General features: G+C 32.3%; 2 protein-coding genes across 3 annotated transcripts; one reads left to right on the top strand and one right to left on the bottom strand.

Annotated features, from left to right (window-relative positions):
* The first annotated feature begins 1,822 nt into the window (after positions 1-1,822).
* On the top strand, positions 1,823-3,277 carry LOC135588942 (uncharacterized protein At5g39865-like). The gene has a single exon (XM_065081276.1). The coding sequence runs from the start codon at positions 2,298-2,300 to the stop codon at positions 2,913-2,915; it is 618 nt and encodes a 205-aa protein (XP_064937348.1). The 5' UTR covers positions 1,823-2,297; the 3' UTR covers positions 2,916-3,277.
* Positions 3,278-10,294: 7,017 nt separating this feature from the next.
* Positions 10,295-16,294, bottom strand: LOC135587317 (probable ADP-ribosylation factor GTPase-activating protein AGD11). 2 transcript variants are annotated; one of them, XM_065078573.1, is made up of 9 exons: positions 16,139-16,294; positions 15,951-16,055; positions 14,506-14,599; positions 14,033-14,108; positions 13,086-13,249; positions 12,804-13,011; positions 12,578-12,694; positions 12,392-12,487; positions 10,295-10,938 (listed from the first exon to the last, which is right to left on the bottom strand). In XM_065078573.1, exons 2-9 carry the CDS (start codon positions 15,991-15,993, stop codon positions 10,657-10,659), a joined length of 1,080 nt encoding a protein of 359 aa, XP_064934645.1. In that variant the 5' UTR covers positions 15,994-16,055; positions 16,139-16,294; the 3' UTR covers positions 10,295-10,656. The 2 variants fall into 2 exon arrangements, with proteins under 2 accessions (XP_064934645.1, XP_064934646.1); XM_065078574.1 differs by having other exon boundaries at positions 10,297-10,938; positions 12,816-13,011.
* Between the last annotated feature and the right edge of the window lie 670 nt (positions 16,295-16,964).

Below are 16,964 nucleotides of genomic sequence, written 5' to 3'. Positions count from 1 at the left end.
ATAAAAATTTTAAAAAAATAAAAAATAATATTAATCATCTTAGAATCTTTATCTAATGATTTTATGATAATTAATTATTAAATTATTTTTTTTTTGAATAACATCTATCGTCAAATCTAAAGTAGGAGGATATTTTCATCCAAGTTAAAAAAAAAAGGATACTTCTTAATAAAAAATGAATATAAGGGTGCGATCTGACAAAAAATCAATATTAAGTTTTTCTTCATAAAATACCCTTCCATTATTACCTTAATCCATTTAACTACAAGTTAGATTTAAATGTAATTGAAAGTTGGTCAGTTTCTCGTAATACCAGCAATTGTGGGGAACACCATGGGAAGAATAAGAGACGCGACTATATTATCGGCCTTATTAAACCCAATCTATGCATAGGGAGGGCAGGGCAAGTTTTTCTTTTGTTTTTTGAGAAAAAAAATCGATTAAATTCAAACAGAGATACAAACTAAGCTACTGAAAGATGATCAACGAACAAAAAAATGGAAAGCTTCCTGTTTTCTAGGTAGGTGTTCAAAAACTTGTAATATCGGATTCAGAAGAGAGATAAAAAATATTTGTAAATAGTTCTACAAACCCCACAAGATTAGTCCTCTTTAGTTTGTCAAAACTATTTCGGATGATCGGAAGTGATAAGTTGTGACTATTGTCGCTAAGGCATAGAATAGTGAAGTCTACGGAATATTGGGAGAAAAAATACTTTTGGGAGAAAAAATACCTAGATAACCTAACATCGACTTGCTCGTTTCAATAGGAGTCCGAGAGGTAACTCGACGAAATTTTCACTGGAATATTTCTAAGAGTCCAAGAGGCACTTTGGGATGGTTATGAACTAACTTCTATATGAAATATTCATAAGAATATTCTTATGAGTTCGAACTATTTTTCTTGTGAAATATTCATAAGAATATTCTCAAGAGTCCGAGAGCTATTTGGATAAGTTATAAATCATTTCCCTTGCAGAATTTTTAAGGGGAAGAACTTAGAACTAGAAAAGTAAATCTCGTTACTAACTTAAGCATCGAAGAGATTGACTTGAGAAGCTATTCTCGATTTTGATCTTTATGTAGATAATATCTCGGGTGAATGTACTTTTCATCTTGGACGACTTCGAGCATATAGATCGAAGCCACCACATGCTAATAAGGTCATTAATGATATTTTCTTCTAATAATGATAATACCATTATTAAAAAAAAGTTTGTTAAGCTTACTACCTTCATCCAAACCTGTCCGTTATCAAAATATCAAAATTCATATTTATTATGCTCACTATTTCAATAAGGGAGTGCATGAGAAAAGGAGCTATCCGCAGGAGAGAAAGAAATAATACAACTTAGTCAGATGATTTATAGAAATTCATATTTTTAGTTACCAAGCCACCTTCCAATTAGACCGATATTCTTAGTAGTTGTAGACTTTTAAGTATTGCCATATTTATTTTGATCATCATTATTAATGACAGTTCTAATGCTTAACATTATCCGACAATATGAATACACTCGATTTTCCAATCGTAATATGAAAGCTGTCTTCGTGTACTCAAAACATGCAATTAAAAGATTCATCATGCTAACTAATCTACCTCAACTCAATAGGAGAAAACCACGGCATATATAATTGATCTTCCACTGAAAGAATTTTTGCTCTCAATCAGACCTTCCAACTATATAATGTTTCTTTGAATCTGAATTAAACATCCTTATCCGATCAAGCAAAAGAATCAATAGCAAATCTCGTCTCCGTTGGAGTAACCATATCTCTCTAATCACTTCTTCCTTTACTTTCTTCACCGGATATACCTCCACATATTCCTCGGTTTTCCTTACTGCTTGCCTGCTAAGGAAAACATAGTCGTCTAAATACCCAAAAAAATGAAGGAAAAAAAATTGAATTAATAAATAAATAAAAATAGGGAAAAGAGATAAATTAATAAAGATAAATAAATTAATAAAAAAGAAAGAAAAATCCTCTATTTTTTTATTTAATTGATTAATTAATTGAATCAAAAAGTGGCTTTTTATTATTTAAAGTCGCGTCCCCGTCCGGGAAGTGCCGATCAATCTCTGTTCCGTCGAGGTCTCCGCCCTCCTCCCCCGAATCGCCGCCCGTTCTTTGCCGCTCCCTCCACCGTCCATCCTCTTTCCGGTACGATCCACCGCCATCCTCGTCTCCCTCATCTTGCCGCTCACCTCGTCTCCCCTGCTTTCCACCACGTCCCTCGCTCTGCAAACCCTAGAAGCCCTCGACCCTCTGATCGCCTTCATCAGCCTGTTCGCCCTCATGGCCGAATCTCCCTACGGCTTCGCCATCTCGGATTACTTTTCCTCCTTCGCATCCAACTTTAAGAATCCCTTCCCCAATCTCAGGTCGTTCAGCTTCCACCACCACCACCACACTCGCCCCTCGTTGAGGACGCTCGTGAATCTCTTCGCTGAAGAACCGAAGCGCCCCAAGTTGGTTCTCTACACCACCTCGCTCCGCGGCATCCGCCGCACCTTCGAGGACTGCTGCGCCGTCCGCGCCATCCTCCGTGGCTTACGCGTCGCCGTCGACGAGCGCGACGTCTCCATGGACGTCTCGTTCCGCATCGAGCTGCAGTCCTTGCTGGGCAAGGGCCGGCCGTTGGCGCTGCCCCAGGTGTTCATAGAGAACCGGTGGCTCGGCGGGATGGAGGAGATCTGGCAGATGAACGAGGCCGGGGAACTAGGCCGGAGGCTCGAGGGCGTCGCCGCGCAGGACCCTACGTTTGTCTGCGACGGCTGCGGTGGGGCGCGCTTCGTGCCGTGCTCGTATTGCCATGGAAGCCAGAAGGTCTTCGTGGAGAAGGAGGGGAGGAAGCGGCGATGCGACGAGTGCAACGAGAATGGGTTGGTACGATGCCTTCACTGCTGTTCATGAATCTCAATAACCCAATCAAATTAGAGATAAGGAAAAGAATAATTTTACTGGAAGTAGCTTCGTAGAAAATAATTTGAAAGAACGAACCAAAGTCAAGAAACTATTTTATTCTTGATCTTTGCTTGTCCCCTTCTGGATGGGACCAGTTGACTTGCTCGAGAGAAATCTGACCCAGTTTAGATGTAACCGGGAAGGCTTTCTTGGTGATGCATCTTGTCGATAATTGATGCTGACTTTGAGAACGAACAACTGGTTCTCGTCTCAATAGTTTGGGTCTATTGACGATAAGTTGTGTCTATATATTATTGTATATATCGGTTTACCAATAAAGTAAAATAGTCGTGTGTATATATTGTTGTATATATCGGTTTGCCTATAAAATGTTAATTTCTTTTCTTTTCCTTTTGTGCAAACATTGAAGGATGATCATCGATTTGTTTTAATCTTGTTTATCAGATAAACTTATAAGTCATGTCATTTGCTCAACTTCCTTTTTGCAATGTGTGCGAAGATTTGCTGTTCTTTTTCGATGTGTGTAGACTTTGGAATGTTCTTTCAGGAAAAGTGGATCTGAATTCTGGTTAATTTTTAGATTTTAAGGACATCATTTATAGTCGGAAAAGATTTTCTCGAGGAAGCTTCTTTATATGCTTGGGTGCTAGAAACAATGGTGCATGTCCATGAGTGTCACTGATTCATGCCTTCATGTATGAACAAACTGCTGCTGCTGCTGCAACCTATATCTATTATATATGTCGATTAGTTTATTGAGGTAGATTGTCACTAGATGGTAGCATGTAGTCCCATGTATTTATGCATGTTTTATTTATGTTGAATTTCTCTGCAAGCTAAATGTCTTTTCTAATGTTGTCAATGATTAACATAGACAGTAGGCTTATTTGCGTCAGGGTTTTTAAGAGGAGATAACACCAAATTATTGCCCATCAGTTTGTGGAGAGAATTCAGAATAATGGTCAATTGGTCATTCATAGGCAGCTGGGAATCTCAAGAGCATAACATGAGTAGGGAACTATAAGATTACTAGTTGATGCAACTGATCTGGGAATATTTGGCATGATATAAGCATTTGTAGCTCTGAAATATTGTTAATATTTAAATTTTTAAGTGTGTTTTGACAAAGCTATTGGAAAAGGAATAATCTTCACAGGCTGAAACCATAACCTTCTCAAGCATCTTACAATTGTAGAAGTTCCTCATGAAGTTGTAGGCTGAATGACATATCTTAAAGGTGCTTAGACTAGGCTGGGTGTGATAGTGGGGGTGGTTGGTTCTTGAACTATTCTCCAGTCTCATACAGATTTCTTATGGATACTCTCAAAATTATGAGATTAATATTCTGGATTCTTGGTAGTTAGACGTGTCTGTTTTTATCTATAATCCTTACAAATAATTTTATCTATCTTTTTAGTAAAAAAAAAAAATTTGAGTACAGTTGTGATCATTTCTATAAATAATTAAATATTTATATCTTTTCTTATAGCAAGTATTTATAATTATAAGATCAAGTTATAAAATTTAGAATCATACCATTATATTTATTTCTCTCCCCATAACCAAACCCCTCATGCATACTTTTATATTTACCATATGTTTTCCCTACATAATCATTCAAGTCTTCTCAAATTATAAGTTTTTCGGTTATAAATATTTTTTGAATGTTATCATCTAACTTTTCTTAAAATTCTTTTTTGGTTTAATCACCCAATTCCACTCGAGGGGCATAAACACTAATGATATTTAAAATATCTTATCACTTCACAAATTTTAAAATTATAATTCTATCTCAAAATTATTTTACATCTATAATATTGTTCTTAAGATACTTATCAACAATAATTCCTATACCATTCTCGTGTTTAACTTTTTAAGTATACGAAATTTTAAATTCTGTTGTATCAAACTCTCTAAATATTTTTCCTATCCATTTAGTCTTTTATAAACAAATAATATTTATTCTTTTTCTTATCATAATATCTAGCAATTCTAATCTTTTCCTTAAAATGTTAATATATTCTAAGTTATTAACCCAACCATCTGGACTAACTTCTTTACTCTTATTGATTCAAAACAATAAGAGAATCATTGCCTACTTAGCACCATACTCGAGCATCAATGTGATGGACTACTTCCATTTGTGATTCGAGACACCTAGATGGTGAAGGTGTTTTACGTCACTTTCGAGTGATGACATAGATAACTCTGATATATACTAAGTATTTTGGCTATAAAATTAATATTTGGTCGGGTATAGACTTGAGCATGTAATAGACCTCCAACATACATAATGAATATTTTTGTATCTGATTTTTTTAAAGTTATTTTTAATTAAAATTTATACTTAAATCATTTGCTAAATAAAATTATATATATTAAATCTTTCGAAGACTCAATCAATATATTCTTTTCAAGATAATCATAGTAATATTTGAGATCTATCCATGAATATCTTAATATCAATAATATAAAATGTCTCATTCATATCAACAATTTTAAAATTCTTGGTGAAAAATTTTTTAGTTTGAAACAATAAATCAAGATCACTATTAGCAAAATATTATCTATATATAGACCAATATGATAAATATATTCTCACTGATCTTTAAATATAAATATTGATAAATAATATTTTTTAAATTTAAAGAAAGTAATGGTATTATGAAATTTTATATACTATTGTCTTGAGGCACGTGAGGTCATAAATGGATTTTCTAAATTTGTATATCAAATTTTATATTTATATTATTTTCTTTGCATCCATTTATGTTACCTCATATAAATCTGAATCTCTATTAAAAAAATATTTTTACATCATATTAATTCAAAATCATAAAAAGTTGTTAATGTCAATTCTTAGAGAGTTCATTTAAAAAATTAGATATTGCCTTTTTGAATCATATTTATATAATAAACTCTTTTATGATTATTACGATAAATTCTCAAATATTATTTGGGTTTATTGATTTTAACTCTTCTTCGATTACATCTTATCATTCTTCAGAATCACTACTTTTCATAATTTATGAAAACAATGAGGAATCCTTTTGATTCCTATATCATAATCTAATCTGATTCTACATAATTAACAAAAATAATATTTTTTCCTTTTAGATATTTTTAAAATTATCAATTGTGATTATTTGGAGGCTCATCAATAGTGATATGAATATTATGTAAAAGTTTATTAATATTATTTTATTATTTATCTTTATCAAATCATTTAGTAATTTAAGAAAAAATAATATCTCAAATGTAAAATGATAAAAGAGTATCAACTTGTATTTTCTAAATATCAAGATTAAGTTTTAAGATTTTCACTCCCAATTATTCATTATTTTTTAGGAATATTGTATTATTAGATTCAACTATCATTGTATTATGATTAAGGTCATAAAATATGTATCCCTTTGAGTTTTTCTAGATAAATAATAAAATATCTAAAAATAATCATTGGATCTAAATTTTTTTTCATGATTTAAAAATTTTTATCTTTATTGGATAATTCAAAATATATAAATATCTTAAACTGAGTTTTCTATCAATCTATAACTTAAAAGAAGTTATAGAATTGACTTACTACAAACCATGTTTAAAATATACATAATCATCCTAGAGCTTCTCCGCATATTGATCCGGGTACAAAAGAATAACTCATCATTCTTTTAACCATATCCATAAGAATATGATTTCACCTCAGTAATTCTGTTCTGTTGGGACACATTTAGTAAAATGGACTCAGCATAAATACCTCATTTTTCTAAGGATCTAGTAAAGAATTATAATTATGATCAAATTCATCATAGTTATTAAAAAATTTACTATCCTTATTAGATTTGATAATTTTAACTTTTTTATCTAATTATTTTTTGACTTCATTTGTACGGATGTCATTCACATGAATTATATATATATATATATATATATATATATATATATATATATTTTTTTTTTTTTTTCAACAGATTATCTATAAAGGTGATAAAATGTCTCTCTCCACTAAAATAGAAAACATGAAGTGACCTATAGATATACGCATATATAATCTAAAGGAGTTTTTAAGATTATATTTCATTCTAATATTTGATTATAAGATCATTACAAACTTAAGTTCATACTAATTGTATATAAACTATCATACAAAATTTAAAAGTTAACTTTTATTTAATCATGATAAGCTTATCTACAACGAAAGAACAATAATATCATCATTAATTCTATACAAACTATCATAAAAAATTTAAAAGTTAACTTTTATTTAATCATGATGAGCTTATTTTCATCGAAAGAAAAATAATATCATCATAATTCTAGATAAAGAACATAAAATTCTAGAATGGTAGAAATATAACATTAAATGAATCAATCTCTAAGCATAAGCATTAAATATCACTATTATCGTTTTTGCTTTAAGATAATTCTCTATAACGATAAATATTTTATTTTTTTCTTTCAATATTAAAATAAATCTCTATTAAGTTGAAGCGTGAGAATCAATCTACCAAATATTAGAAATAGACTTATATAATGTTTGATTCAAAATATACAAAGGTCAAACTAATATCTTCATTTTTCATAATCAAACCTTATAACTCACATTCACATGACCTTTCTTGTCATAGAAATAGTATTTTATTATGAAGATTTTTTTTTATGAGTTTCTATAGCATTTATAATCTCAATTAATTTACACTTTAGTTTTCTTTTATTGTTACTTACTCCCTAAGTAATACCTAAAATATTATGAGTTTTTTTCTATTTTACTCTTAATTCTTTTTAAATAGATATACTAGTCAGCTCATTTAAGTTTAAGTTATCTTTAATTTTATTATAGTAAATTTTAAATGAGCCAAATTAAGAAGAAATAAAATTAAGAATAAATTATATGAGAAAGGATTCAACTATATTTTTTGAGCTTACAGCTTTATCAAGTATATTGAGAATATAATCTTGAATTCTTCAAATATTATCATGCTAAATTTTAGTCGATCTTTTCATTAAGATATTAGTTAATGACTTGTCAGTAAATTTAAATTGATCTTTAGTACATTAGCTATAGATTCTAATAAAATTTAAATATTATTAGCAATCATCAAAAAAATTATGACTTTTAGACCTTTCCCAATCATTTACTTTATTTACTTATTTCACATAACTTATAATAGTTATGTGTATGATCCTGCCAACTAGTCTAAGACATCTCGTATAAATTGTATATACTCAAGTTATTTATAATAATTTAATTTTTAAAAAAATATGAATATTTTCAATAGTCCAATGAAAGAAGTACCACTGTAATAATATAATATAATATCAATGCTTTGAGCATTTTAATAAATATTGAACTATTGATATTATCTCGATTTCACCTTTGGGTGAAATATTGATGTATCTAATGTTTACACAAAGTTATTTATGAAGGTTTGATACCATCCTCATAGAATAATATGCTACATTTGAGTATACAATCTTAAATTGTAAGGATATCAAAAACAGTATTATTCGATCCTATCACATAATTATTTCAAATATATTCTCCTTTAAGATTGTTTAGATTTTTTAATTATATGTGTCATTATTAATATTATTATTAATATTATTTAAAAATAATTATTTAATTTAATTATATAAGTTCTTGGTCTAAGCTACTTTAGTGATTACAAGATCAATACAATAATATAAAATATAAATTAAAAATATTATATAAATAATAAAAATTTTATTATAATTCATATCTTATCAGCTTATCATTCCAAACCACTTTGACTACTACCAACTAAATAAAACTTAGGGATATGAGTTATAAATAATATTTATCAAATTTTTTATTCTAATTTATACCAAATCAATTCAATAATAATAAAATAATAATCATAATAATTATTGAATATTAATTGGTATAAAGAAATACTCATATTGTAACTATAATCATGATAAATCATAAATCATACCTTTTATGTAAAAAATAAATATTATTTTATAATTTTAAATATATGCATGTGAATAATTAAACAAATATCCAAGAACAATAATTAAAATTTTAATTATCACATGTAAAATTTTATCAATATATTATATGAGAAAACTATAAAAGATTATAATTTATAATTTTTTAGTTTCGCATAGAACCCTAAATTAGATCAATCAATTCTATTTGATTAGGCAAGTCCATATATTTGTGTCAATCATTCGCCCACTTAAATCCATCAAAATTAAAATTGATTAAAACTTGATTAGTGAGTCTAAATTCAGTCAAGTAATCAAAATAAAATCATGTTCAACTTTGATCAAGATATTTAATTAAAATAAATCAAATTAGTCAATTGTATAATTAAGGATATAATTTAAAATAAATTTTAATTTCTAGCGAGTAAATTTATAATTTTACTTAGAATATATAGTGAAAATTTTAAATTTCTTAAGGTCATAATTGAAAAGTAAATTTAAGGACACATTAGATATTTTCTTGATTTATGAGGGGTAAAATTATCTTTTTTTAAAGACCCTAATTCTCATGCTATTGTCGTCTCGCCCAGGGTCTACCATACAACGACTGACCTACAATCTCATTGATTGTCATGCCATGTTGTTGTGCCCACCGACGATAGAGCGTCGATTGGCGACCACACCGTCACTACGATGCCTAACGACACTCACAAGTTTGTCGCACATGTAGGCTATCACAGTCTTTGGCATCTAGTCGACGTCGATCACGACTAGTAAACGTCGCAGCAGCATTGTTGCAACCACCACATGCAATGACACTTACTGCAATCGCTACCGCACACAATAGTCTTCACAATGACCACAGACAATAGCGATACTATTGTAGCCACTGCACACGATGACACTACAACAATCGTCTGCGACCAAGGTAAGTCGATTATCCAAGGCTATTGCACCCCATGGTGTTCCGCAGGGTACATGATCGTTGCCCGTCACTAGGCTGACAACTACTGGAGCCTATCACCCTCAATAATCCTATATCATTGATAGTAAGCTTTTAATAGTGATCCGTCGCTAGCAAGCAAATGATCGAATAGAATAGATAGAAAGTAGATCGACAATACAAATATATCGTTTAAGTATCATAAATCAAAATTAAATAATATCTGTTTTCACAAGCAAAATATGCTAAAAAACAAATCTAAATACAAAATAGATATGATATACGTTTACGATTTAATAGCAGCTTAAGACATCTGATACGATTGAATCAAGATTTGGAAACGAAGCCAACTACTGCCGAGCCATCTACAAAGTTTAAAAAAGCATCACATTCCAATGTAATAGTGACAGGGTTTATCTGAACGTGCAAGCGTGTCAAAAGAAGCATCACATTTTGATAGGTTGTACACGCAACTTTGCCATATATTCTGCAACACTATTTACAATTTGAAATACCTATGCGTCATGAGAAAGACTGTGGCACAGCTGTTGCCTTCATGGCCAAGTGGCTGTCATCATTCTTGGCTTGGATAAGGAGACCACAGTGATCGTTGAATCCCCCACTCGGTCATCTTTTCTGTTGATGTGGGTTGCACCACTCGATCAGTAATTAAAGCAATTTAAAGATCTAATGGTGAGCTGTGAGCCAGAAAGATAAAGAAAGAGCCACCACATAATGCGGTCAATTAACAGAGACCATTAAGCTGAAGCTAACAATTCCTGCAGATTTTCGTCCCAGAAACAAAGGAAGAGTCTGTACAAAGTAATTTTCCTCATTCTATTGGGTGAGAGGGACACATTCAAGTTCAATCTCCAGCTCACCACGTTCGACATTTTGAAGTCTGAGGGTAATCTCCTGTTTTACTTTGCCATCAACAAGGGAAATTACACTATCCTTGACCAGTGTGTCGTCGTTGGTGGCCAGCCATTTCCCAAGCTGCATGGGCTCGAAGATGTTGGTGTTTTCATATGCTTGGGCTGCTGCAAGCAGCGGCTGGATGTCTATCTCGGCCTCCCCCATGCGATCGTCGGTTGAGAATGTGTCCTTATCATACACTTGCTGCAATCATAAACGCAAAATATGCTCAGACAATGACAATGCCTTCCCGAGACAGTTGAATTATCAAAAGTCAACTTGATAGATTACATCATACGCTCTGGCTTCCTTGTGTATAATTCTGTTTAAAGGAACTTGTTCAAATTACAATATACCATTGATCAGCATGGAGATTAGTACTGTACTAAGTTAATATATGTAAATTCTGTTTAAAGGCATACTTTACTAAACCCATCTTGCTATCATGGAACTGGTTTCTATGATGTTGAATTATGTTACAAGTTCCTGTAAAAGCTATTGAACTAATGTTTGAAGTTTCATTTACAATCAAATTGCCTATCCTAATATCAACCATGTAACTATCAGTATGACAAGCTTATTAGGTTCAGCTGAAGCAGAGACAAAATAAGTCTAAAATTTTGCATGAAATTATTGCCAAAGAAAATGACAATAAAATGCCCCACTTTTGGTGATAAATGTGGAAATTTAATGTCAGACGGGCATCCAGCGAAATCCAAGATCACATAAATCCAACATGAAAGCTGATCTCAGACCAACAAAATACATTGCTAACCACATTAGGGCAGCTGAACTATATTATTTGGAAGATAATAGTTCTTTGATTCATTCATTGTTGGACATCATGAACATTTTGCAAGAAAAAATGATGCAGGACAAGGGGAGTTTCTTAATGAAATATTAGGTGCACTCTCCAACAGATGGTGAATACATGCAATCGAGGGTATTCTCTGCCAAAATCAGCAAGCACAAAGCTAACCTAGGGGCATTTGATGTTGATGCATATAATTATAGTGGCTGAGAAGGCAATGTAGTTTAGGTACAAGAGAACTTACAGCTAAAGCAGCATAGAATGTGCTTTAAGAAATAATCATACTATCCAATATAAGGAGACCTCACTGCTAGAGCTCTAGAAAGTTGCTATAAGATTCTAACTCCTTTTGTTCTTGGCAAATAAGTTTCTTTAAAATGGTAAGCAAGTAAACATAGTGTTTTACTAAAGTTGTGATGATCTGCTGGAGAAGCAAGCCAACGATTGAATGGCACTAGTAAATTTAGTGATAAGCCAAGATAATAAAATACAGTGTTTACCTAAGTTGCATCAATCTGCTGGATAAGTGAACCCATGAAATAATTCACGTGTACTTGTATTGCTATGCTCAGTAGGTACTATAATACCTATACAGGCTTATACAAAGGTGACCCAATTAACTATGACATTACATGACAAAACATCTATGTCAAGAGAATACGTGCATCAAAATGGTTAATCTCGCAATCATCAAGTAAAGTGGAAAATCGAACATGATTGCTTATGTAAAATTTGGCCAGCAAGAAAAAGAAAATTTCAGGAAAGAGCATATATAGTTCAGACATAAAAAATGTGGTTCCCTTAGATAGCTGAGAACGTAAATTTTCCTTAACAACTAATACTTACCAGCTTCAGAGGTGGAATGGGATCTGGGATTGATAACATCAGTTTTTCATTCCATACAGGGTTCAGATTGCTCTTGATCACCCGTGTTTTCATCGACTGTAACAGTGAACTAAAAGCTCAGATGTTTAAACCATGAATGAGAAACCAGAGCAGCAAAAGATTAAAATTATTAATCTGGTTCCTTGCCTGGTGTCCCAAGTTCAGGACAACATATGGATCACTGGTAATCATATCCCGAACAGCTAAGTTGGTCCCCCTAATTATGTTGACTTTAACTAATCCAACAAACTCGACCATGCCCATCTGCAAATCATTATCTTATTTGTACAGAATCGAAATTCTAATATATACTGAATAATTTGAAAAAACATACAAATTTAGAATGTTCAGAATCAAATCATGTAATTCATACCATTTTCTTTACCTCCTTATGTTCAGATTCCTTCCTTCGACAACTATTGCGAAATGCATGACCTCGACCATAACGACTACCAGTCTGTTGCTTCTCAAAATTTTTTATGTTTGCAGCATTGTTCTGAAAAGATGTGTTATCACCGGCAGATATTTCAGATCCAACTTGTGCATTAAAGGTTGAGAATTGTTGCAGCTCATATTTTCTCCTGAGTACAGAAATGTGATACAGATTTAGATCAAAGTTCGACAACATGAAAATTTGACAGTTGCAGGAAGTTACCTGATAAAATCTGTGCGTTCCTCAATGGAGGAATCTGGTCTTGGCTTTTGAATATAATTAGGCAAAAAGGCTTCATATATCATATTTATGGCGGAATTACCGCCCCCATCAGTTAGGGAATCAACCTGTTCATCTGTCCATTCATCTAACTTCATTGATAAAACCTGAAGGAGAATGATGAAAGACTTGAAACTTGTGATGCAAGGTAATGCTATGAAGTCAGCATCATTTTGACAAATTTTCTTGTGCATTGCTAAATCTGATTTTTGTACGAAATTGCATTTCATTGTACAATCTAACAGCCTTATTTGGATTCTAAAATTCATGTTTTGTTTATTCTTCTTTCAAAGTAAGCAATAATCTTCTTGTTCCTAAAGATGGCACAAGATTGATGCACACTAGATACTATGACCAATGGCTTCAAAATTCTCAAATCTAACATTAATTAGTTAGTCTAAAAAGAACTTAATTTATGTAAAGCAATTCTAGACTGAGGTGATGCGTTTCTTAGCAAATTGGAAACTAAAACCAGCATAAGTCCTTTTGGATCAGTTAAAATAACTTCATTTAGTAAATGCTGAACTATTCCAAAATAATTGTCTTTTATTAGATAATTTGTACATGTAGTAACAACACGAACACATATTCTTATTAGCTTATATTTCTTGCATTTCTTGTTTAAATCATGCTTATCATAATTAATCAGTTTAACCAAATACAGTTAGTATTTTTTTAGTTGTCTAACATCAAAAAAGAAATATATTTGCATGAGGAGATATTAGGTTTTTGACCAACAAACATGCTTTGCAATTATATCTATGTTACACAATGAGATCTTGTCAATAAATATATTCCACAAACAGTTTTAATTATGTCAAAATGATGTAGATGATAAATCTGTAAACATAAAAACTGATATTCAGATGCAATTTGGTGTTGATCATTACCTTAGAGACATGAACTCCAAGACTTCTATGAACTCCAGAGCACTTGATACAGATAAATACTCCAAGATTCAGTGAGCTGATCATAAAAGATAGTTTCCATTATATGAATTGTTGAGGAATGGTCATTGGACACTTGAGAAGTAAGAACTACAAATAACAAGATAGAAAGTATAGAAATACAGAAACATGTTGCAAATTGTCGACTTTGATGCTGAATGAGTCATGAAGCTGCTTCTCAAATGAACACAATAGATATTAATTCATTAACTTAACTCAACTTAGACATTAAGAGATGGTGACAAAGAAGTCGAAAATAAATGCCATCTTGCAAATATAAAACACTATATGCATTACTTGAGCTGGAGCAGTAGATCTATTTAGACTAAGAACTGATAGATGCACTGAAGCTATAACAGAAGCAATGCAGAAAGATATGTAGAGTGTCAACTATCAATAATCAGATAGATGCTTACACCCATTTCGGGTCTGGTGAGCCACAGTCGGCACAAAATCTGTTACTTGGTTGATTTGATAAAATCTCTAGCCTTCTAAGTGGAGTTGAAGAACCTGCAAAAAAATGAAGTCAGATTAGACTTTTTTGCTTCATATTTTTATTAAAAATCACAGAGAACTAGAATCAAGAAATTGAAGAATGTACAATATAGCAACAAAATAAACTTGACGTTGTACTTCAATAAGCTATTTATTACATTTAATGTTGCACGACTAGCAGAAATCTTCCAGAACTCTAATGTCTGTTCTGCAATCCCAGCAATTCAGAAAGTTGATAGAAAGTACAATTCCTTGAATTCAGAATCATATCTCCTAATATTTGTAATACTGTTTCAGCTATCCAAAGCCAAATTCTGTATATTGTGAAGCTTACAATGTATGATATCTGTTTTTTAGTCATTCAGTAACTTGTCAACTTAAGTAGCTGCCACTTTTTGCACTCAGTTGAGGAATAAAAAAGAAACAAAAAAAGAAGTGATCCTACACTTTGTTCACAAATTATGTATATAAATGATGCAGCATCTGTAAGTGTACAAGATCATGTTCTGATCTATTGAAACACAAGCAATTGAGGATTTCATAACAAAAGTTCTTTAAATTGTATCAATGGACTTTATTAGACTTCTCTCAAGGCCGATACATAATCCAAGCCACCTGGTCTGTAAGACCAACAGAATAGCTTGGCGCTTAGGAATCTGATGCTCTTGGACACCCAAATGGACTATTAATTTCCAATGACAGAAAAATCATGTCAATTTGTGACATTTGAGCTTGTGTAAAGCAATTCTAGATCTGTTCCTTATATGGCCATGTAAAGCAAATATTTGAGCTTGTGTAAACAATTCTAGATCTGTTCCTGCCGTGCAATTCACCTGGCCATGTAAGGTTGCTCAATTGTGACCAGGCGACCAGGTAAATTGTTACTGAAACAATCTCCCCTCCATATGGAGCGGTAAGAATATGTTATTAGAGGGCTCATACACTGGCTGGCACGCTTTTATCTGCTGATTCACGCCGACCTTACACATCAAGTACTTTCTTCTTTGTGCCTTGAGAATGCATTTGTTAGCTATTAAAGTCGGTAATTTCTACTTCAAAGAAAATGCACTACCGAACACGTTAAACCAACAAGCCATTCTCTAGCACTTCTCAGTCAGAAGACAGGCTGCTAATACCAAATTAAAGTTGTCAGATAGGTTCTTAATCGCCACCAATTTCATGCAAATCAGAAGTCCCTGAAAGAACGACCCTCACAACCAGAGGCCAAAATCACATCAAGAACGGAAGGAAATGATCAGAACATGACAAGCAACGTAAGAACGGAGGAACCAAGTCCCCCAAAGTACTGACAAAACAACGAAAGCAGAGATAATCATAAAAACATCAAAACATCAAATGAAAGAACCTGCAGATTTGCAGAGGCCATGGTTTCCTTGTTTGGTAGACATTTACACAGCAACTCCCCCCCCTCCCCAAAACGAATCACGGCCACCGTGAATGCCAAGTCTCCCTGCAAAAGCAAAACCACAATTCCTACCATTCGCATCATCTGATAAGCCGCAAACAAGAAGGAACCACGAAATCCTCTTTTACCTTTGTATCGAAATCGATCAGACCAAGGCAAGGGAGGGCATCGTCACCTTCCCATCCGAAAGCGAGAACCGCCAACCATGGCGATTCAGTTCTAACAACCGAATGCCTGCAAGTCAGAGATTGGAACGATGCACATATATATCCATCTCCCCACCCGCTCGTCCGTTACTCATTATTATCATTATTATTATTATTATTATTATCATTTCTTTTTTCTACCCTATGATATATATATTAACAGAAAATAAAATTGAATATAAATTGTAGGGCAAGAAACGGATAAGATGAGAGTAAATGGAGTGGCGAATAGGTTTTTTCCGTTGTTAATTAAGGAGAGTTTCCTTAGACATTAGTTGGCGGACTTCATTATTGCGCATAATTTGCGGTTTAGTTGGAGTCACGTCGCGGAAGCACACGTGGAGGTCGGAGACAAGTGGCGACGGGGCTGGACGTTGCTGATGAATAGTTGCGTCGATTTGGTGACGCGAGAACGATTTAACGAGCGAAGAATGACCAAATCTTTTCTTTATAAGATAGAAAAGAAAGGAAAAAAGATATACAAGAATATTTTATTTTATTTTGAGTGGAGTGGAAAAACTCGTATGTAAGATTAAAAAAAAAGTATTGTATAAAAAAAAACCTTCACTTTTCATCAAATCAATGTAATCCATCCTTGGATAATCAACTTGAGTATAAAAAAAATTATTAAGTCTTTCATGAGTGTTAATTAAATAGAAAATTTTATTTTGATATTAATTATTAGAATTTTAATAATACTAAGAGGAGGATGAATTAGTATCATAATAAATTTTAATTATTTTTAAAT

The sequence above is a fragment of the Musa acuminata genome, chromosome BXJ1-8 (genome assembly GCF_036884655.1).
Source record: "Musa acuminata AAA Group cultivar baxijiao chromosome BXJ1-8, Cavendish_Baxijiao_AAA, whole genome shotgun sequence".
NCBI lineage: Eukaryota > Viridiplantae > Streptophyta > Magnoliopsida > Zingiberales > Musaceae > Musa > Musa acuminata.
This window is presented reverse-complemented; position numbering and strand designations above follow the sequence as displayed.

Excerpts from the sequence above, each read along its gene's own strand:
- LOC135587317 (XM_065078573.1), bottom strand. The coding sequence starts at position 15,993 with ATGTCTACCAAACAAGGAAACCATGGCCTCTGCAAATCTGCAG. Across the intron at positions 12,695-12,803 it reads ATAAGGAGGTAAAGAAAATG|ATGGGCATGGTCGAGTTTGT; the intron begins GTATGAATTACA and ends AATGATTTGCAG. Across the intron at positions 12,488-12,577 it reads TCCTGAACTTGGGACACCAG|TCGATGAAAACACGGGTGAT; the intron begins GCAAGGAACCAG and ends TCACTGTTACAG.
- LOC135588942 (XM_065081276.1), top strand. The coding sequence starts at position 2,298 with ATGGCCGAATCTCCCTACGGCTTCGCCATCTCGGATTACTTTTCCTCC.